The sequence below is a fragment of the Astatotilapia calliptera genome, chromosome 7, assembly GCF_964374335.1.
Source record: "Astatotilapia calliptera chromosome 7, fAstCal68.1, whole genome shotgun sequence".
In the NCBI taxonomy this organism is placed as follows: Eukaryota; Metazoa; Chordata; class Actinopteri; order Cichliformes; family Cichlidae; genus Astatotilapia; species Astatotilapia calliptera.
The window spans coordinates 25,697,966-25,722,073 of NC_137428.1; the positions used below are offsets into that span (position 1 = coordinate 25,697,966).

At 41.1% G+C, this 24,108-nt stretch overlaps 1 protein-coding gene across 2 annotated transcripts in view; it reads right to left on the bottom strand.

Moving 5' to 3' along the window:
- Positions 1 to 200: 200 nt before the first annotated feature.
- Positions 201 to 24,108, bottom strand: part of lrrc75bb (leucine rich repeat containing 75Bb) — a 37,939-nt gene continuing 14,031 nt past the window's right edge. For both annotated transcript variants that reach the window (XM_026173922.2, XM_080304292.1), the window contains 2 exons: positions 22,990 to 23,102; positions 201 to 3,341 (listed from right to left, as the gene is read on the bottom strand). In XM_026173922.2, coding sequence (XP_026029707.1) covers positions 2,729 to 3,341; positions 22,990 to 23,102 — 726 coding nt within the window. In that variant the 3' untranslated portion in view covers positions 201 to 2,728. The remainder of the gene's footprint in view (positions 3,342 to 22,989; positions 23,103 to 24,108) is intronic.

Genomic DNA, 24,108 nt, shown 5'->3' on the forward strand with positions numbered 1-24,108 from the left:
CAAACAGAATTATTTCTCACTTTAGCGAGAAACAAGTCCACAGAAGGGAAATGTTATTCAAACTGTGTTTACTTCTGAAGGAACAGCAGGCTCGCGAGCCAAAGTCAAATTTGAGTAAACTTTCAAACGACTTTACCGCAGTGAATTTCCAGGAAGGTCAACGTCTTATCTATCAAATCGAGAATGTGGACAGATTTTCATTTCTGCTATGCAGCTGAGTCACTCGTTTATTTTTATATTAAGAATAAAAACAGGAAAGATTGCGAATTCAGGGACGGTGTTGTGCAAATGAGTAAACATTTCATTTCTGTGATCAAAGGTAGTAATTTACTCTGCATGTTCAAAACACACTCATGCACACAGTCTAATTACCATCTCACAGACACACAAAAGCCAAGGATTCATTTCATTAATGTCCCCCTATAAACACAAATACTCTGAATTTCATGAATAACAGCACTGAAAGAGAACAGACCACATTAATACTGGTAGGATAAAGTGTGAGCTGTATTCACAGACAGCAGTTTTTTTTTTTAAAAGAAATCATCAAGCTCCCCATTCAAAAGAATTTGAAATGTATTTGGAAATGTAGTGCACACGTAGATGCTATCTGTCTGCGGGTTAAATGCTGTGTTACAGTAAACAGTCATGCCCACTTGTTAAAACCAATACAAAAGGGTGGCAGCCACCCATATATATAAAAACAAACAAACAAAACTCATGCCACAACAAAATCTGATCTGTCCGTGGGAGCGTAACAGCAGAAAGGGAAAGAAAAAGCAGAACTGCTTGTAGTCTACAAAACTGTGAGAACATCTTCAAAATAGGCGGTTTCCTTCTCGTTTCTTGTTGTCTGATTCATAAACGGAATCATTCGATGATCACCATTGGACGAAATGATCTGGGGCTACGGTCCTATTTGCTGAGAAAAAAAATAGATCCTCTGTACACCGTCTCTGACTGAAGGGGCATAACGAGCCCTGATAGAGGCAGTAACCAGTTCATCAGCAGCTCACAAACTCTGTGTGCTCCTGCCAGCATGTGTCCATGCGTGCATCAGGGCTTCTGTCGGCACATCGGCACGGACTTGAAGCATCATTCAGTATGCTTTAGCTTATCATAACTGATCGATTAAAAAAAATAACTCCTGAAGAAATGCAGAGTCCCAGCTGTAGCAAAACTGAAATCATATTTAATGAAAACAGAATTACTTTAATTTATTTCCAGATAAAACATACATATCACAAAAAAGCTCTAAGATTTTACAATAAAGGGCAGAAAAAAACTTGCTTAGTTAGAACAAGAGAGGAATGACTCAGGAATGAACCGATATGTAATCAGTCGTTCATCAGTGCTCTCCCACCCGAACTTCTGACAATTACTTCCTACAGAACCAGCTGGAAAATACGATATTAGTGTGCCATTAGGTGAAACACCTGGGGGTAACCATCCAAAGAGAGAGGTAGTGCACAAGAGATGTGAAGAAGAGAGTGCAGGCAGGGTGGAGATGATGAGTGCCAGAAGGATAGCAGCGAGAGTCAAAAGGAAAGTTTACAGGAAGGTAGTGAGACCTGCGGTGGTGTATGACTTGGAGATGGTGGTACTCATAGTTTGGAGACAAAGTTAGAGAGGCAATACTGAGACGGTTTGGACATGTGCAGAGGAGGGATAGTGGAGATAATGGACAAAGGATGCTAATGATGGAGCTGCCAGGGAGGAGGAAAAGAGGAAAACCACAAAAGAGATTCAAAGATGTAGTGAAGGAGTAATTGCAGAGGGTTGGTGTGACAGGATGTTAGGGATTGGGTGGGACGGAGGAGGGAGAGGAGGACTGGTTCATAATCATACAAAAATTCATCAACTCTGATCCAAATATTCATCAACCCAAAACAATAACTGCTTATTCATTACTAAAAATCTAATTAATATTTAATATTTGTTACTCTGTCTGTGTGGCCTCAGCAGTTCCTCATGACTACTCTATCACTTTGTGTTTCAATCAAACCCCTCACTTTATGGATAACTATGAACGAATCACTAATATAGTGCCTCCAGCTGGCTCTAGTGAATAATTACCCAGTGTACAGTCTTGGATCAGGAGTGCTGATGAACGACTCATTACAGTCAACTTGTTGCTTATACTTTCCATACTCTTTCTTCTCTAAGTAAGTTAAATGTTCCTGTTTCTTACGTGTTTCCTATGCAGGATAAAATCAAATCAAATCAAATCAAATCACTTTTATTGTCACATCACATGTGCAGAATATATAGTTACTTACATATATATCAGACCCTGACATATTCAGGCAAGGAATGGAAAAAAGAAAGGATGTGCTTAGAGAAAGTGAATTAATAACACTCCCCTCTTCCTCAGCAGCTACTGCTGATGTGCCCACGTGGAAGGCACTTAATCCACAGCTGCTCCAGCTTCCAAGTGGGACAAGCACACAACTTCAGTAAGATGAAGCACTGGAAGCTGGATCAGTTCAGACTCCCCTGGATAAATGAAGGATAAATCAGTCCGCAAACATATTCTCACATTTAATTTCAGTAGTCAGAGCATCCAGAGGGACACACAGCACATTTACTTATTTTAAAGTTATTTTCAGAAACGTGTGGGTCACTGTAAGCATCTTCTACCACACTGACATCGGCTAACGCAGGAGGAGCAAGGTGATACAGAGGGATATGCAAGGCTGCCAGTCAAAAAGAAAGCAGCTCTGGGCGATCACCTCCCACAGAAGTGCACCGGCACATTTTTTGACATGCTTTCTTCTCCAAAGCCCCAGGCTTGAAGCTCCAGTCTGTCCTCCTCCTCCTCCTCCTCCTCTCTATCATCTTCTACTATATCTCCCTCCTCGTACAGACTAGGCTCCTCCACAGAGGTCTCCATGTTCGGGTTATAGCTACCAAAAGCCTGCGCCTCACTGTACTCGTAGATGGTGGGGAGGCTGCTGCGTAAACCGAAGCGGCGCCGCAGCGCCACGAGCAGCGGCTGCGGGATGGTGAAGATATCCACATTGTTCCCCAAGTCAATCCAGGCCAGCGTGGGAAACTTCTTGGGCTCCTTCATTACATCTGTCAGGTCTTTCAGGATGGCCGCTGTCAGACGGTTGCCATTAACAGCAAGTATGGTGAGTTTCGGCAAGCAGCTGAGGTAGGGCAGCAGCATGCGTAAGCTGTCGTCCTGCAGTTCAGTGAAGCTCAGGTCTACGGCGGACACCATGTCACTGCTGCTCTGAAGGTAGAAGGCCACGCGGTGGACATCCCGGCCGGAGAGCGGGATTCCCGACAGGTTGACAACGTCTCCCGAAAGCTTCTTTTTCAGCGTGGTCTTCAGGCTGTTTAGAAGAAAAACAAATCATTATCACGATGTTCAAAAGTTTGGTCTCCGAGGTACAAAATGGTGATTTGCTGCAGACATTAAATGTGCAAGAAAATGCTTAGTTATGCAAACACAAGTAGGTGTTACTTATTGATACAGACATTATTGATTTAAGGGCTCCATAATGTAGACTCTAAATGTTCCACTGCTGCAAAAAAGACTGCAAAAAAAGAAACAGCATTAGGCTGAGTTCAGCCCACAATAACACGCAGAAGAGAATTTGCATTTATGTTTCGTCCCGAGGCTCTCAAACAACAAATTTTGTCTCCGGTGCTGAATGTGCGGCGTAGAAAGGCGCCAGGTGTTTTCAGCTTTGAGTGTCATCTGTTTTTTTCACCTCTGTGTCACCTCCAGTTCTACTAGTAAATAAAAAATCCATAAAATAAACCCCACAGAGACAAGAAAATTAAAATATTTGTGATTAAGCAAACCGAGCAAACAAAGCAAAAGTAAACATGTTACCCTGACAAATGAGTCTCCTTGCTATGATCTGGGACTGTAGCGTCACTCCTGGGACACGGATTATTTTGAAAACAGGGATTCAGTGGAAAGTTTGGGTTTTTTGGGGGTTAGAAAAAAGAAAATCGGGCCACTTGTGTTTGAAATATTGTGAGTGACAGGTTAATAAGCCACTGGAGTTGAGATGAATGCAGTTTAGAGATGAGAGTATTCGCAGTTGAGTCTTTATGCCAGGAGCATTAGGATGCGCCACATTTTGCAGTACGCTTTATAAGAATACAGACAGTGTAAAGTTGGGCGTTAGAGGCGATGATTACCATTGGACTGACTCCCTATTAAGTTAATTTAGCCAGAAACTGGCGTTAGCTTTAAATTTAATGTATACACTTGAGAGATGCATGATTCCTCTCCACAAACTGTCAGCAAGAAGGCAAATACATGTACTTCCCTGAACTTTTCCCTGTCAGGATTTGATAAATGGCTGTTAGGATATTGTGTAGAACAGACAGGAGGATAAAAGAGTCGATGATGCACGTACAAACAGTCTCGAAAAGGCAAGACACACAAGTGATAAAAGCAACACGTCACCATCTATGTCAGTCAAACTGTGGATAACAGATGTTAGGGTGAAACCATCTGAAAGGAAACTCCTACGCAGATAGGTCCATAACTTTTTGGACAAAGACTCAATTCTTGTGGTTTTGCTTCTGTAGATTGCCACGTTGGACCAGAGCAGTCAAGATGTGATTGAAGTGCTGACATTCAGCTTTAATTTAAGGGGTTTTACAAAAGCCTCGCATTAACTGTTTACAATCTTTTTTTATAAATGTTAACATTTCAAGAATGTTTATCCAAAGTAACTGGACAAACAAACACAATTTTAAATATATAATATATGTTTTTGATAGTTGGAGGAAATGCCTTTGACTCCCTGGAGTGTAGAACCCGTGGATGTTACCAAACGCGGTTTCCTCCTGCTTGTTTGTGGGTTTCTTTAGGTTTGTCTTCAGTTTTTTAAAAACCTGCCCCACTAGGTTGAGATCAGTTTACAGACTTGGCCACTGAAGAATATCCAATTTCTTTGAATTGAGAAACTCTTGTTTTTTTTTGCACTTTGCTTTGGGTCATTATCCCTGTGCGCTGGGAAGTGCCATCTGATCGGTTTTGCAGCACTGCTTCTTCTCTCAGCACTTACATCATCCATAAAAACTAGTGACCCAGTTCCACTGGCCGTCACACATGCCCAACATTACCTCCACATGTTTGCAGTATGCATCAGTTCATCTTGGTTTCATCCAAATATATGTGCAGGCTCTATTAGGTTTTTTTCTGGCAGTCTAATCTGGCATTCTTGTTCTTGACTGTAACCAGTGGTTTGCACCTTGCACCCTCTGTGTTTACATCTCCTGATTTAGGACCCCATGCAATCTGCATGTTATAAGAATAAGAGGAAGTACAGCATCATTTATAAGAACAAGTTTGTGGCAGTAAGGACGGACCCGACCACATATTTGCACTTTGTAACACTATTCCCGGTTGCTGCTCTTTTAACTCTGGCTGCAGCTTCCCAGCTGCCAGCCACACATACGGCACAACAACAACAAACTCAGGTGTCAGTCTCCACTGCAGGTCACCACAAACCACACCCGCCACAACAGAATGGATACTACGGAATCTCTCCATTTAGCAGGAACACAGTGAAAGGTGAAATACTACTATCGGTAACTATCAGACTTCCAGATCTGTCATGGAATTGCTCAACAAAACATTTGCTTTATAAAAGAACTTGGTTGAATATGGATAGCTGAGCTAAAAGGAGGAAACATACATGTTAGGGCGGTACAGGAGTGTGTAGACAGAGCCTGCTGCAGAACACTGTTTTTTTTGAAGAAGTAAGAGGAAACAGATATGCCAAACAAATGGAGAATTAGTTAAAGAAAATCAACAAACAGCAGAAAAACGCTCTGTTTGAGCGACCAGAGGTTCATTCTGTTTTTGTCTTAGTCCTGTTTGCTTTTCCTCGCCCCTCTGCCTCCTCAGGCGCAGTAAAGGATTATCCCTACATCTCTCTCTGCTCTCTGGTCTGTCTGGGAGCCTCATAAATTGGCAGGCTGTGCTCTTTACATCTGTCACCCTCTCTGCTCGGTTAAGGGAAAGAAGAAGATCTGTAGCACACCGGGGCTGCGATTCGCAAGATTATTGATTTGAGGAGTAGGCTATAATTCATCTCTCCCTCCCTCATATCCTCACTCCTGCTCACTGCCTCTCACTTTCTTGCTCTTTTCTATTTTCTTGGCCTCTTCGGTTTGTTTTGTTCACAGCCTCACAGTCTCTCCTGTTCTAAATCTGATCTGCTGAAGCAAACATATTCACCCCTTCATTCTCTCATTTTTGAATGGCTCCCTTCAAAAGGTTATTGAATTGCACGCACCAGGTACACCTAAACCTCTAATAATTAACAGATTAAAAGACCTAGAACAGTTTTCATATGAGAATGAAAACCGTATTTTTGGGTTATGTATTATAGGGGACATCCACAAAGTGAATCTCCTGTTCCATCACATCCTAAAAATACTGGCAGCTGCCAGCGCTACACTGCAGCCTCCTAGTAGATACATGCATGGTATAAATTTCAAAGTCCTACATCGCCTCGTTCTCCAGTTATCGCATTCACAAGATTTTCAGAAAACATGACCTCTGACCTTGAGGTCAGACTCGAACTCGTCCAATATTTTTAGTAGATACACTTATGCTATTGATTTTAAACGCCTACCTCTCCTCTTCCTCGAGTTATCGCATTCACAAACGTAGGTGTGCACGCCACTTGCCTGGCCGCCCACCCGGCGGGGTGATGACAATACCCCATCAGTCTTGTACTGCTGAGGGTAAAATGCTCAACTGGATTGATGTCTGCTGACTGTGTCATTTGATTACAGTGGCTCAATGCCATGTTCAAGAAACCAGTTTGAGATAATGACACAGCGAGTTATTGTGGTGGAAGCAGCAATCAGAAGACGGTCATCACAACACTGTGGTCATAAAAGGACGGGCATAGTCACGGACAATACTCAGGTAAGCTGTGACATTTAAACAATGCTAAGAAAGAAAATATAGCCACATCATTATACCAACCCCCGGGCCACAGACTGGTGTCGGTCCGCGAGTTGTTTGCTCTGGGCTGCGAGAGTTGAGGCTCGGGTGTGAAATTGATGGTTCTCAGGGTTTTTAACATTATTTTTTAAATTGTTTTTATTGTTAACTTGGTTTCCCTGGGTCTTTTCCCGTGTCTTATAAATAAATCTTCTTTTTTCTGGTACCGGTACTGGTTTTATTTTGTTGTATTATTCCGCAACATGTGAAAATATTGTCGGGCATAAACTGGTCCGTGGTGCAAAAAAGGTTGGGGTTGTACTACAACACATCCATGCTGTCATGTTTTTTTATTTTATTTTAACCCTATCATCTGGAAATCACAGCAGAAATTGAGAGTCATCAGACCTGGCAACACCAATCTTCTTGTTCAGCCCATACAAAAGTTTTGCTGACAAGAGTGGCACCGATTGTGGTCTTCTGCTGCTGCAGGTTCAATATGCTGTGTGTTCAGAGATGCTCTTCTGCATACCCTGGTTGTAATGTTTTTTTAGCCTTCCTATTAGCTCAAAGGAGTCTTGACATTCATCTCTTACCTCTGGCATCAACAAAGCATTTTCACCATGAGACCTGCTGCTCACAAGATATTTTCGCCTTTTTAATGCATTTTCTGTAAACTGATGGCTGTGTGTGAAAAATCCAGAATCAGCAGTTTCTAAAATACTCAAACTGGCCCGTCTGGCACCAGCAGTCTTGCAGCATTCAAAGTGATATTCATCTTTCTTCTCCATTTTGATGTTTGGTTTGAACTTCAGCAGGTTATTTTGATCTCGTCTGCATGCCTTGAGTTGCTGCCATGTGATTGGCTGATAACAGTGAACGTTAGTGAACCTAACATAATAACAACATAAAATCCTAACCAGGGCAATTGATGTGCAAGTATGTCTGACCTTCAAGAAGCTAATTTGCAGAGATTCAGTTAAACAAAGGTTTTTTTTTCAGTGCTACTTTTCATGTAATTTTTATGTTCTACCTGTACCAGTGCATGTGACACAGCACAGGAGCCTGAAAACTGTCCAAAGTCTTCTATGCTAATTTTCATTGCTTAATTTGTAATATATATTTTTTTAATTTTCCATGGTCCCCCTCTGATTCGTTCTCATTGTCCCCCTGTTACACCTAGTTTGGGGATCGCTCCTCATATTTGACGTTAGTTTCTCGGCAAATTCTGTGATCTCTTATATGTTAACAATTAAATTACTATTCAATAATTTTTTCTCAGTTTAATAATACAGAAAACAGAAAATGATGAATGAGGTTTGCACATTGCTAAGAAGCAACTTAAAAAGCAGGAGAAGTCTTCTTGGGTTAATCAACCACAGGTTTTCTGTTCCACTGTGCAGCTTCTGCTCTTTACTGTCATCTAAGTGACTATTGTTCTCTCTGACTTATTTATAGGAGGTTTTCCTCCTTCTGCTAGAACCTTTCCCTCTCACCTGTGGTGCCTTTGCATTCATGTAGAAAGAGCTATTTCATGAGACAGGCACAGTAGGTGCTGCAACTGAGTAGGTGGTGCACGGGGAGGTGGGGCTCTAATATGATTTTAATGAGACAGAGTAAAGACACCCCCCCCCCCCCCCCATCCCCCAAAATGTGCTTCCTCCCAGCTCCGTGAGCTCAGTTCCACCCACGGGCTCCTTAGTTAGCTGCAGGCCCAGGGGGCATAAGTAGGATTTCTAAAGCCACAGTGTATGCAACTGTCCATCAGCATGAAAATGATAACAACATAAACAACAAAATGTCTTATTTTGCTCTTTCTGATGTGGTTGCACACTTGTAGGCAGTGGTGCGTTTCCTCTTGGACCAGCTCAGTCACAAACAACTTCAAAGGCTAGCACGTCCCCATAAATATGATGTGAACGAGAGCGTCCCCAGCTTCGGGACCAATTTAAAAGCAAATAACTGAGGAAAATCCATCTATTGACATCTTCAGGAGCAACTGATACAACAGCGCAGGAATCCAATAATGGCTGAGTCTCATGTGTCAAACTATTGGCTGCTTAAATGTGGGTTCACACAGGCTGTCTAATTGCTTTTCATATGCCGTCTTTCCTCTGGGATGTTGTTAACTTTTATCCACTGAACCAGGGTCCTTGTTGATTTGTAGTTATGTAAACCCCAGAGGTGGAGACTAAAACATCTGGGGTTTGTGACGTTAAAAATGAGTGCAGGCAAAGAGAGTGGAGTGCACAAAAAGGGTCAGAACAAATTGAAAGAATCATGACTTAATGAAACATTTTTGAGAATTCGGTTTAGGAGCTACACGAGTGATTCAGCGTGTTTTAGACTGCAATGGAGTTAGCGCTGATTAAAAAACCTACAGTGGCTTGATCTATTGCACAATCTGCTGCTGTTGAGACAGAGATTTATTCAGTCTAGGCTGCCCGGCGACTTCTGTGCCTTTTGAATACATAACAGCTGATTTTTATTTTTATTTTTTTTAAACAAAAATGAATAGAAAAATATTCATATTCAATTTGCAACTTTTATTTCCAGATGTAAAATATACAACTTTGGCTTTTTTCCCATTTTCACTGAAACATTTACCAGATACATGTAGGAGTTGTAATTTTGTTCTATACATCCCCAGACAGCATTAAAGCCTCTCCATTAAGGCTCGGTCGTAGCAGGTCCATTGATTTCTGCATTCACACTCATTTTCTGTTCCCCGTTAGTCTCCACTCAGTCTAGCTGTCTCAAAAAGTTAAGTGCCCATCATTAGTCTGCAGCTTCCCTCCTTCACCAATGTACTAATCAATTTTTGCTTGAATGCAACCAAACACTTTCTCAGCACTGAACCAGGCAGAGATGGAAGGCTGAGGAGATGAACACATTTAAAAAGAGCTGATAGGGTGAGAAATGTGGGGAAAATCTTATCTGCAGACTTCATGACTCGTGGACTACATGGATCTCTTTTTATCCTGGGGAGCTAGAGCCAACCCTATCTGGGCATAGAATGAGAGGCGGGGTATTCTTGCATAGGTCACGGGTCCATCACAGGGCAAACGTAAAGAGAAAGACAATGCTTATATTCACACCTACGGCCAATTTAGACTGACCAGTTAACCTCACATGCATGTCTTTGTACTGTGGGAGGAAAGCGGAGAACCTGGGAAAAATCATTAATCTGTTTCTTGAGATGCTAACTGCATGGCTGACATCTCGATTCATCTTTTCACTCATGCAGTTGCATATAGTTTCTGTAAAGAACTATTACTGTTAAGCAGTTATTTTTTAAAATTAAAAAAGCTTGCTAACAATAATGAGATGTATGATATTAAATATGCCTCACTGTCATTATAAGTTATTAAAATGACCCCCAACTGGTCACGGCAGATGGCTGCCCCTCCCTGAGCCTGTTTCTACTGCATTTTTATTCCTGTTAAAAGGGAGTTTTGTTTCCAAGTAACTTCCTCAAGTGAGAAATTCTGACTTTAATCACAGAATTTGGGTTTTTATTTTTTCACAATGATGAAAAAAATTATAATTCTGAGGCGAAAGTCAAAATTCTGACCTCAAATAAAACAGAACAAAAAAAATCTATAAAAAACCCCTCCAAAACAAAGCAAAACTCACAAAACACAATGGAAGTGTTTTTGTGGAGACGGTAGAAATGACAAGCTAACATTTTACTGCTAATAGCAAACATGCGCTGGTTTTGTATGAATTATGCGATTTAAACACACACTACCCCTTTTCTCCCTCACAACACTGAAGAATTCTCTGCTTCTCTTAAGTTTGTTCCGGTCCCTCAGATGTTTTCTTTTTTCTATTGTGTTTTTATTCAATTTCCATTGTGTTTTGTGTGCTTTTGCAGCAATTTTTATTGTTAATTTACAAGCGTCTTCTTAAATTACAGTATATTTGACCCCTTGGGGCCACCGTAGATTTCTGACTTTTTCCCCCCTCATAATTTTAATGTGATAATTCTTACTTTTCTCACTTTTTTCTTTAATTATAAAAAACTCTTACCCTAACCTATAACCCTAACCTCTATAATCCTCTAACAGCACCTCTGAGTAGTGTTTTCATAGCGTTATTTTATTTAATTTTCTTTTGACAAATAAGGTCTTGCTGTGCAATCAATTACACTAACAGCCCATCCAAGAAGTCTCCAGTCTCTGTTATGAAATATATTAATTTCTTGGTTTGAAGCATTATTAAGCAGATATGTCTGTGTGGGCCATACAGCTGAAGTTTGTGGGTGATTTGATGGTGGCATTATCCATATTCTCTCCAGTCTCTTAAAAGCATGAAAGCTGAATACTTTATTACAAATTATAACCCATTAATAAATCATTTATATTATATAATCTGTCTCATTAGAACATGTTATTAGAAAAGGTCTGTGGTCCATTTGCACAGCTCTGACCAAGTTCAGCATGTCCGTGATCACATCAGAGAGAATAACGAGCAGTATCTCAGCTGTGAGGAGAAACTTCTCTGAACTACAAATTTGATTTGAATTTTTTCCCGCTGAGCATGCAGAGATACACCAGATTCATTTCATTGCAATAAAATAAAAGCACTTAAGAAACACTGGATGTGGATGCTGTACCACAGACCCGTGGGACGACCAGATCAATGTCTGCTTCATCAACGCTTTGGTCTTGACTTGTTTATACCTCAGATCGATCTGAACTGTTTTGCCTCCGGGCATTTGTATAATACATGCGTGGTAGTCTGTCTCAGTCAGGGAGGGCCTTACAAGGGTCCAATGTACTGTACAAACTCATCGCTGAAAAGTGAGCTGCTAAAGGGCCGATCCTTCAGTTCTCTGCAGATGTCACTTCAGGCCTTTTGACTGCAGGCTCAACATTTTCTCCACCAGCTTGTGGAGCTTGACTCAGTTATAGCATCGGCTATGTGTCACTCTTACGCCTCAGGCTACTTTGGCCCGTGTTAATGAGGATTCTTTACAGCGACTCTAAAAATGGAGTTGAATTTGCACAACTATGCAACTGTCATACTGATACTACGGTTCCTGCAGAAAATGCACTAGGAAACATGAAAGTGGTGATTACATACACCATCCAGAGTCCTCCAGTTTCATGGGGATAATGGCACATTTTCTGGGAAGGAAAAAATAGCCTCAAAGCTCATTTGGATTTGGATTAAATTTCAGTGAAACATTTAGCGGATGGGCTGATTAAGGCTGCCTCTATTGTACACTGTCAATGCAGCAGCTTGAGGCTGTGCAGTGTTTTGACATCTCAAATCATTCACTTGGTTCTTGGAAACTTTGAATTCGAAGTTTCGGGGAAACGTCGGTGTTGACTGAGAAAGAAGTGACAGCGTGTGCCCTTAAAATGAGAAAAGCTCTCGCTATTTTTTGTTTTGTTTTTTTGTCTCATCTCACCGAAAGACACAAATCATGGAAAACACAGGTCGAACAGTCTCCAACTTACAGTCCCACCCTTAAAGATGCAGCGCCATTAGTCACCATCCGCCTTTCGTACGAGTCTGAAGGTGGAGTTTTAATTAGCACAAAGAAAAACAGGAACAAAAAAGACTCCAGGGTCTGTCGAGTTTCTATAAACCACAACTATAAGCTACTCCATCACACAACTCTCAGAGGTCTCTTCACACATCGATGTGGAAAACACGTCAGACTGCACAACCTGCTGTGACATTTTTTCTCATAAAAAAAAAAATTTCCCACCAAAAAATGTAAGTAATGTACAGTACAGCGCAAAAGAAACCAAATGTCTTTGACTCCCATGTAAATACCACTAACATTAACGCCCTGTTATGTTCATTTTACACCAAAAATAACACAAACGGCCCAGCGACGCAATGACGCGGATCTCTTCTAATGACATGTAAATTCAAACCAAAAGCATATCGTTGCCTTTGTGCCGATGATACTTAAACCTCTCGGTACAGGATGTACCACAATTCAACTGCGCAGTGTGGCAGAAGCAACACGTGCTTCTCGGGTGAGCTATAAATTCACCCATGATTTGATTTCATGTGACAAACTAGATGATTGGGAGGAAAGAGCGCTGCGACAGAACACATAGAAACAGTTTGCATTACATAACTGTATATCATGGAGGAGTGTGCCTGTCTCTGCTACACCGTGTCACGGCGCAGTTATGAAACCAGCATTAAAATGCAGGGCTCCAAACACAGGCCCGGGGGCTTGATCGTGTGGAGTGATCTGTGTCAGCCTTCAAGGAAGGAGACCCCGCAGATCATCAAAAACACAACAATCCTTATTTATGTTTTAGTGAAGCAGCCTTATCTCTGATTCACAGTTAAAAACATGAACGGTTAGGAGAGGAGAAACCATCAGAAAGAAGCTCTTGAAATGCATAAAGAGGATTTTATTTCAGTTAAACGAACTACACCAGTGATCTTCAGTTCAAAGATCAACACATTTAATCATTCTAATTATTTAATTGTCACCCCGTGCCCTGAAGTCACTGAGCGCCTCCTCCTCCCTCCGCCTCACTCTGCAGGATCTCCACGGGAAGCCCTCAATTATTCATGGACAAGGATGGTGGATGGATCTTTAAGGCTGTATTAAAAGTGGAGGTCAGAGAGACAGGAGATCGAGAAGACTGAATGTGGCGTGCATTCAAGTAGAGTACTCCATCGCCGAAGGGAAATAAAAACAGGGACGGTCACATTTTACAAAAAACAGACATCTGTAGTTCATATTTTCCCACAAACTCTTTCCCCTCCTCAGTTATGTGTTGACCTTGAGGCGTAGTCAGAGGTCAGGCACGCTGTGTCAGAGCCTGTTTGGACTGCCAGAGTACACTTCAGGGGGGTAATTTGGCTCCAGACAAATAGGTCACGCATGCTTTAAAGGCAGATGACACAAAACTTAGTTTGCAGATGTCACAAGTACAGTAAAAACATTAAAGAAGAAGTAGATAGTTAATTTTAGCAGCAGCAGATGTGCACATTATTGGTAACAGCTTAATATTTAGCTCTACGCTAAAGTGTTGGACAGATGTAAGTTTCAACTGTTGATGGCTTAAAGAAGAACAAAAAAATGTCTGTCCACAGTTTCATGGTTTTAATAGGTCAAGGAAGCACAACAGCTAAAGTCAGAAAGTAACCAAAAGGTGCTTTCAGACCTGAGTTAGAGGAACTGTCTGGGACTAAATGCCTAATCAGGTGCTGTCCCATGAACGACACACCTTTAAAGGCTTTTTCTTCCGTGTATTTGCACCACTTAGTACACACACATGATTGGATTACTAGTATAGCTGCTGCTACTACTATACAAACAGTGTCCTGTGTATTGTGTTGAGAAAGGCAACGTTTCAACCAGAAAGCAGGGTTGAAATGTGTAGTGCTATACTGTCGCTATAACACCATTACACTGCATGAAACATATGTTCACATGTTTCCAGTCAGCTTCTTCAGTTTCCCTTCACGGAAAGGCCAAGGATGTGAGCTGAGGACCAGTTTGCCTTGCTCGGTTGACATTGTGTTGTATTTCCTTATACAGACGTAAAAACTTTAACAAAGCTTAAAGTAACACTGTTGTTTGATTGTCTCCACAGATCGTGTTTACATCATCGTGTTGTTTTGGTTTCTTTTTTTAGGGGTCACCACATCTCACCCTAGCATACTTTCCTGTCACGCCAAGACTCTGGATGTCTTTCATTACATCCATGAACCTCCTATGAGATCTTCCCTTTTTCCTCTTGCCTGGCAGCTCATTCTTCAACATCCTTTGTTCAATATATCCACTATCCCTCCTCTGCATGCGACCAAAGCATCTCACTCTTGAATATTTGACTTTGTCTCCAAACTGCTCAACCTGAGCTGTCCCTCTCATATACTCATTTGTAATCCTATCCATCATGCTCACTCCCAATGAAAGCCTGAGCATCTTCAATTCTGCCATCGCCAGCTCGACCTCCAGTCTTTTTGTCAGTGCCACTGTCTCTAAACAATAGACTAGGTCTCACTACCATCTTGTTAACCTTCTCTCTCACTCTTTCTGTCACACATGAAATCCGACACTTGTCCTCAACCGCTCCACCCTGCCCGCATGCTCTTCTCTTGCTTTGGATGATTGGCCCCAGTTTGCATTTCCACCCATCTCCCTCTCATTCACTTATTTTCAAACAGATTATGTTTGCATACATTTTTGATATATCTTTCCTTAACACTGGATACCACAAAGTATGAATATATAAATAATAACTCTGACAGTCTGACAGACCTTGTGCACAAAGACCAAGAACTTCCTCCTGCAGTGTTTAAAAAACCTGGCCGGTAACTAAAGTCCTGTCCACAATTAAAACAAGTTTCTCATTGTCACAGTTGGGCTGAAGTGAACAGATCCAGCTTTCTTTGCTTTTATTTGCTTTCTCTTTTCGGTGTTAACGTTTCCCACGCCATCCAATGTCGGTAAGCATTATTATTCCATCCCCTGGTGCATATTTGAGTTACATCACTTCCAAGTTGAGACCCACTTGGTGTTCCCAGCAAATTATCACAGCAGCAGAGGTAAAGTCAGGACATCATGACATGAAAGTGAGTAGAATACATCGTCAGGGAGCCAAGAAACTTTCATGGTCAGTGTGTTTAAGATTACTGAAATTTCTTTATTTCTTTGCCTTTGCTCATGTTAGCAGTTTCCCCCTCTTTTCCCTGTATCTCACAGGATGTGTGTTAAGGAAGTCTCTGCCATTAAAAAAGATTTCTCACCATTCTTAAGCCAAAATATCGATTTATTAGCTGAAAATGTTGACTTACAGATTCGACTTCTGAATAATTAAATCAAAATTGAAAAACAACTTGAAATTTTGAGTTAAGTTAAACATTTAAGATAATAATAAATAGAAATAACTTGAATGTGTCCTCATGTGCCTTTGTTCTTCTCATCACTGTCTGGTTTAATTTATGAGCGCCTCACTGTGCATTTCTCACTGCTGTCTATTTGATCTGAGTGGTATATTTCAGCCTTTTTAAAGCCAATGAGTCAAAGCAGCGTTTTGTTATTGCGTTTCTTAAAATTAACACTTAGAGTAGCTCTGCTTCCATCATGGTGTCCTTTCAGAACTTCACCTTAAAAACACCATAAATATCCCATCTGGTCTGACTTTCCCAGAAAGATAAATTAAAGACAGACATTTTTTAAAACCACATCAGTGTAAATGTTGGCTTGAGGTAAGCTCTGAGTCAAATATTGCTGTGGCTCTGGAAGGATTGTGCAAAAGGGGAATTCTCGAAATAACAGCAAGGAAACGAGGAAGACGGGAGTTCTTTAAAGATTAGAGCAAATGAGGCTGAGGAGAGCAGAAAAAAGCTAGTTAGAAAATCCCACTGAGCTTTTTTCCCTTGTGATTAGTGAAAAGCTGTCACAGATTCGGGGCTGAAGCTGTAAAAGTGGTCATGGGCATCCAAACTGTTAAAGAGATGTCTAGAGAATTTTCACTACTCAACCAAAATTAGTTGTATAGTGAAGATGCCTGGATGGCTTTTCACTCGTTAGTGCTGCAGGGGTGTGATTCCGAAGTGACAACATGACATGAAGTGCCACTTGTGCAAGTGCAGCCTATGAGCAAAGGCACGGAAAAGGTGATCTTGTTAAAGTAGGAAGGGCATTTCAACTCTGGTAGAAAGGAGAATGACACATTTGTGAGCTTTGTGCAGTAGATGCAAGATTTAGGCAGATCATGGCTATTAGTGTACTTGTTTCTTGAGTTGAGATCTAATGTTTATGTCGAAATTGTTTATGCAAAAACAGCCAACTAACAACTCATTAAAATATAGTCCCATACTGTCTATGATCCAGTAGGCTGCTCGGTATGTGCTGGAAGACAGGTGCACATTTCACATGTTGTGATTGGACTTCAGTTGAGGTATGACCAGAAATCAGGCTGAAAATGAGCAAAACAAAGCATAACCGATGGTCCAGCCATGAATACTTCATACATGACAGAAGCTCAAGATTATAGATATCTGCCTCTTGTTTCTTTTCCCTTTACTCTGCTGGTTTCCACTGAAATTCCCGATGAACACGTGGCATTTTTAATCTTTGTTGTAAATTTGTGTTATTACAAAATATTTGAGTTGTGCAACAGTAAAGTGATCTCAGATGTTAAATGTTATCAGATGTTTCCAGATGCTTTCTTTCTGACTATTTCATAACACACTAAACACATCTAAATCACTGCTACATCACTATGAAAGCGTGAGTACTTACAGACGAACAAGACCTTGGAAGATGTCAGTTGTTAAAACTTGAAGCCAAAATGAAAGTGATGAAACTGGCATCTGGACATCCTTCACAGTGTGAAATGTGGGTGGAAAAGCAGTTTAGTTTGAGCAGTGTGAGGTCTGGGTCAAATGTCAGGACTTGGGTTATCAACACTCATCCGCAGCTGTTCCCACCTGCTCAAAACAGCTGTCACAGCCGCGCCTGGTTTCAGCATTGGACAGCATGACGAACAAAACTGAAGATGAGCTTCAGTTAAATCTTGACTCAAATACACCAACAACACCAACAACCAAAAAAACAGCTCCACAGATATTTTTCCAATACTTGGATGGTTTTCTCTCTACCCTATTAGAATGAGTGCTCTTCTTGAGCTATAGTAATTTTACCTGAAGACGCCTCTAATATCTGCTGCCAGAGCATCGCATCAATTATTGCCCTGCAGTAAAGACGAGTAATGAAATAGCAATCTGCAATTGGATTCCAATCTCTTCAAAATGTGCTGGAGGCGCAATTTTAGTGCAATATGAAGCATGAGCTTGATTAATCTGAAATTCAATACCAATTACGGTAACATTAAAAACTCCACTGGATGTTTGGCAATACTGTAGAAAGCTGGCACAAGCAGCTGCAGAGTAAGAATGAAACTGCCTCGATAATATATTATGCGCGACACACTTGCTTTGCACTTACAGTGTTAGAGAAAAAAAAAAAACAAGACTCTGTAATAAAGCTTGAATTATAGTTTATATGTCATCTGTTGAACATTTGGAACCACTTGCATATATTTCATGAAAGTAATCTCCCGTGTGCCACGGGGACACTTCGACAGATGGGTTCTCATTATCAATTAATGGAGAAAATAAGATTGCGAGGGTACAATGCAGCTTACGTAATAGCTATCGCCTTTTCATTTTATAAAAAGATCAAATTGTTGATCGATTCAAAGTGAGTCTGGAAGAAGGGGAGGGCAGGCGGGGGCTGCGTGTGACTTTTAATCTGCTACCTTGCACTGATTCCAGATTTTCTCTCTCCCTCTCTCTCACTGACAGGCCTTTCCCCCAGAGCGTTTCCCCAGAGCCTCGACTCAAACTGCAGAACCGCTCGGTGTGGCAACTGTTGAACAAAATGGACTCTCACAAGGAGGAGAGAGAAAAATCCCACAGGAAAGGGGGAGAGGGAGAAAATCGATGCAAGAAGGGGATTTTCAAATAGGTTGAACTGAAGGTCGGGGGGTTACTGAAAGAGAAGAGCTTAAAGGTGGGCGAGAAGATTGCCAAAGAAAGGAGTGAGGGATTGAGAAAGAGAAGATTGAGCTGTAATGAAAAGCATCTGAAATCAAGTAAACTGATGCTTAATCTAATCCAAAGGCAGCCACGTTTTCTGCATGTTTCAGACAGCATCGTATCCAGCAGCAGAGAGACAGCCACAGTAAAGTGCTGCTGTGTGGATGTTTGCAGCCGAAGCTGTGAGAGAGACAGAGCTTGCTAATGAGCACACTGGGAGTGTCTGCCTTGTTGTTTTGTTGAGTGTTATTTCGAAACATTGCAACCAAGAGACTCGGGCGGGAAGGCAACTCTAGCTGTCAAACCATCTTTCGATCTGGGTTAATTGTTCGGGGAGAGTGCCGTATTATTATGATTAGCACTGTTTTTCTTTTCTTTTCCCCCCATAATGTTTCCTCAAATGTAACTGTTACTTAACTGAGTTTGAGCATTTTTATTTGTTTACACGGATTTTTCTCGAGCTGATCAAATCAGTGTCCTTTGTTTACTCCTTTACATCCTTTATCTCGCTCTCTCTCTACCTCTCAAGCATTGATAACACACTTAAAGCACACTTCACAAAGTACATCAGTTTAGGGGTTGGTTAAAATATCATCCAGTCAAAGAAGCAACTCAATTTAGACATGCAGACATGGTCAAAGTCAAACTGAGCACCAGCCTGGGGAAGAAATTTGATTTATGTGGTTGTTGGTGCCAGACAGGCAGGACTGAGTATGTCAGAAACTGATTTTTCCACAGAGCCATCTCTAGTTTAAGAGAGAAAACATCTAGTGAGCAGCGGTTTTCTGGGTGAAAATGCCTTGTTGATGTCATGGAGAATGGCGAGACTGCCTCAAGCTGACTGGAAGGACAGAGTAATGCAAATAACCATTCATTACAATAGGCAGATGGGCTACAGCAGCAGAAGACAACACTAGATTCAACTCCTGTCAGCCGAGAACAGGAAACAGAGGCTACAATATACAGGGGCTCCCCTGTAAATTATAGCCTCAGTTGGACAACAGAAAATTGGAAAAACATTGTCTGGTGATGACACTGTAGTGTAACGGTGTGGGGGATATTTTCTTGGCACTCTTCTGGCCCCTTAGTACCAACATCATTTAAACACCACAGCCTGCCTGATTATTGTTGCTGACCATCTATCCCTTTATTATCACAGTGTAGCTGTTTTCTGATGGCTTCTTTCAGCAGAATAACACAACAGGTCATAAAGCTCAAATGATCTCAAACTAGTTTCTTGAACACGACAATGAGTTCACTGTGCTCAAATGGCCTCCACAGTCACCAGATTCAAATCCATTAGAGCACCTTTGGGATCTGTGTCATAATCTGCAGGATGTGCAGACTGGAAGCTGAGTTGTACTCAAATGCGGACACGAGCAGGCGGGGTTTAACAGAAAGCAAACTCTTTATTCAACTGATGGCAAAAAATGAACAAAAGCAGCAAACGTCCAAAAGGGGAAAACAGAAAACTATAAACTGCTAAGAAATACACCGGAGTTACTAGGACTGAGAAAACACTAAGCACAAGACGAAACAGGAACTAAACAGATGCTGACAAAGAACAGAGAGACAGACAACACACACAGGAGGGTGATTAGGGGAAGTGGAGACAGCTGGGGAGAACGAGGCATTGACGAGCAGAATCATAACAGACGACACAAAGGAAGCAAAACTCAAGACGGCGCACATGAACAAGAGATCACCAAAATAAAACAGGAAGCACAAACACAGACAGAGACTAATACACATGAACTTGACATAGACAAAAGGTAAACAAACCGGGAGGCACGGCAGACTTCAGGGAGACACAAAAGGACGAAGCACAAAGAGATGACTAAGGTTACAGGAAGGGAACTAATGAAAAGCGATTTACAACTAACCTAGAGACATAAAAATAATACAACAGGGAACTGTTGTAGTAATTATTTATAAAACTCAAAACAGTGTATGAAGTGACACGGGACAGGTTTGTAGCAGATTTTACTACTGAGGGAACGAGAGGGCGACTAACGCTCTGGGTTTGTCAAACTTGTCACTGGCAGTGTTTCAGTCACAGCAGTATTGGATGAGAGAGAGAGAAAAAAGAAGCATTGCTGTTGAGAGGCCAGTGAGAAAACGGACACATCCCAGTAAGCACACATTGTGATGTGTTATTTTACAACAAGAAAAATTACATTTACCAGGAAAAACTCCACTTTTCATAACTAAAGTAAGTAAAACAACAAAAGTAAAAGATTCACAATTACTTTATTCATTCTTGACTTTGTTATTTTGCAGATAATACAACCTTATACCTGTACATATGCACAGATATAATATGCTGTATTTAAAACGTCAATCAAATTCAAATTCAAATTTTATTTGTCACACACACACAACCATACACAGTATGACATGGGGGTGAAATGCTTGTAGCTGTACAATGCCCGACCATTAAATGACAGAAGAAAAGTTTTACAATATTTACAATTTACAGTTTACTACAAAAATTTACAAATTAACTTAGGAATTTACAGTAAAGAATGTGCAAATAGCAAAAGAGATTATAAAGATAAGGATTATAAATTATAGGAATTATAGGATTATAGGAAATGTGTGGTGACGTGTGTGAGAGTCCAGTCTTATAGTGATGTTTAAGAAATGTACTGTAAATGAAGCAAGAGAGCACAGGCAGGCTAGTGGTGGTGTTAGACTGACTGACTATGCACTGAAAGTTGATTTGGATCACAAACATGTCCATGTAAACAAATACAGGGCACAAGGTGGAAAACTGTAACCTGAGGACTTAAGTTCAGATGAAAAGAACTGCGTTAAAGATGCGTCTTCTATTTTTCTTAGGAAGGATCTTGGTCAGGGGTGTGATCAGATAAATGTCAGTACAAATTAAAAATTAAAGAGCGGTTCATCGGCCTATCCCAGTGTTATTATCACAGCTGGGATAGGCTCGCAGTCCACCAACAGCCATGAATAGGATAAGTGGTAAAGACCAGAACCATAGTGATGCTCATTTGACTCACGAGCCATTACAATTCACAGGTTTTTGAACATATGTGATTTTGACCTTGAGCACAGTTTGCACAGATGAAGACCCATCAAGTAATTTCTGTATGCAAGTTTGATCAAATTCTGACCAACACGTAGGGGGAGCAGCGATTTTTGTGAATTATTGATGGGGGACGCCTCTCTGTGGCATAAGCTCATCGGTCCTTCTGCTGCATGTAATGAACTGACGACCTTTAAAAGTCTGCATTCTGCCACCTGAGCCGATGTCAGCGTGGGTAGTTTACCATATCGCTTCATAACTGAAGCAAAACTATGTGAATGAATATAAGAAACACTTAAAAAGCACAGAAATGTCCTTAACAGTGGAATACTACATTTTTTGTCTTTATGTTTTGTGTTGATTAATGATACAAAAACATCATTACTGGCTACACACAAGGATTTGTAAGGGCATATCAGCTCTAATGTTATTTAGGTAGAAGAAAAAACATCAGGTAAACAATTTTTTTAAAAGAAAAAATGAAACCTGTCATTTAGTGTTCCCCTGTGATTGGTTGTGGGTTAGAAGTGCAAGCTACGCCTTGTGGTCATGGTACCCTTGGTTGTATTACTAATGCAACCCTGACTGGCTAATGTAAGCAAGGAAATAATGTTTTTAAGAAGAGCAGCATGCAGGAAACATAAATCCCACTCCAACTGCCAGTTTTCACATCATAACCTAATAACCAAATGGAAAACAAATCCAGACAGGGCAGGTCAAATGTATTCACAGTCAGAGGATGAGCTCTACAGATTGTTGTTGAAATGACATGATAAATGATAATGATCCGATCAGCTCTGATGATACAGATCTTGAATAGTTTAAAGCCCATATTGTTAAATTCACTCTGCACTGAGAAAGAACCTTACTTTGTCTAATTAGTAGCATATTTAAGACTTATTTTAAGACAAAACAGCAAGAACAATTTAAAATTGAGCCAAAGAAACCCCTTTCTGCTAACTGGAGCAGTTATCTTAGCTGTGTAGCTTTATTAGTGCGCAAATTGATATAAAATCTGTTGCACACAATCATTCCAGCCATCAAATTCAGCAGCTTATCTCTACAAATGAGACGCTGATTTTTCTCTTCTCCTGTCTGGGCTCCTTATGTTGGAAAATCTAGAGCTTGGTCAGTGAACCCCAAGCAACCCCAAATCCTTGCAACCTCCACTTGCAAGCTGGTTGAGGACTTTACATTTTCCTCTAGTAACTGGTGGTTGCCAGGGGATCTGACTGGATCTTAAATCTGCACTGTTCTCCTGGTAAGTTGGAGATAGATTAGCTGCATGAGCTAAGAGGAGCAGGGCTTAGCAAGAAGTCAAGGAACATATTCCTAGACACAGAGATTGTTCCACACTTGCTTTATTCCACAGATGCTCCGGAGGGTTGTGAATCACACTGACACACACGGTGAGGATATATTTACTGTGTGATGGCACAGTTTCAGGCGGTAGCCAAGAGAACACACTCACCAGGCCTGGGACTTTCTCCTGGGCACGCTCTGTCTTGTCCACTTGGAGTGAGGGGTCAGGTGGTAAATCAGTTGGCGACATATCTTGTTAGTAGACTTAAACGAGTCAGTCTCCTGCAACACACAAAAGGGGCGAATGAGGGACAGAAAAGCAAGCCACAAATCTATAAACAAACTGTTCCTCATGCATGAGCACACCTGAAACAGGGAACTAAGCAAACAATGTGATACTGGACAGCTTTTCCAGATGTTAGATATACTAAAAGTCAGTAATTAGCATATATTTTCTTCCTTTATTACTGCTGAAAAAAAAATACTTGTGAAACTACCAAATTTTACATGTTTACAAAGTATTTCTTTGTCTTGCTTTAAACATTTTCCACATGACTCAGTAATTCAGCTTCTCTTTTGCGTTCCTGTTCCTTCCTGATTCTCCGGCACCTCTTTACATTCTTTTTCTTCGCTCTCCCTCCTCCGTCAAACACTGGAACGGGTTGCGCTGGGCAGGCTAAATCTAATTAATGGTACAACACGACAACTAGAAAGAGGCAATGCGGCGAGAGAGGAAAAAAGACAGGGCCAATTTACCTTAAGGCGATTAACCGTTCCCGCTGCCTCTTCTTTTCTTGGGTGACAAACAAACATGTCACGCGCTTCAAAACATTCAGTGCTTCTCTTTCAGCCACTTGGATGAATGAGCACGATGTTAAGCAGCGCATGCTGATTTACAGAGCAAAAGTGTTCTTAGAAAAATGCGTGCTCCAGAGTTATTGACAGAGTGCAGTACTGTAACTCTATAAGCAATGCTAAGCATTAATAATGGGTCTGCATTAAAACAAGACACTGGCATATGATGTATGTTTTAACCCACGGTATGCCCTTGAATGCTCAGCCTAAATAAATCTAAGGTGGAAAATGCTGGCCACAGAAGCACCTGCGGGGCCCTATATCCACCACATTGCCGCTATACACCCTTGTCACGTTTAACACAGTATCCTGCCACGGGTCGCCAGCCAGTCAGGAGAACATTGCTGCCAGCTTCTCACTTTTCTTCCCTACCTCCAGGGCTTTCCTCGCTGAAGTAAACAAAGATAAGATTAGAGTTTCTTCCAGGTGATTA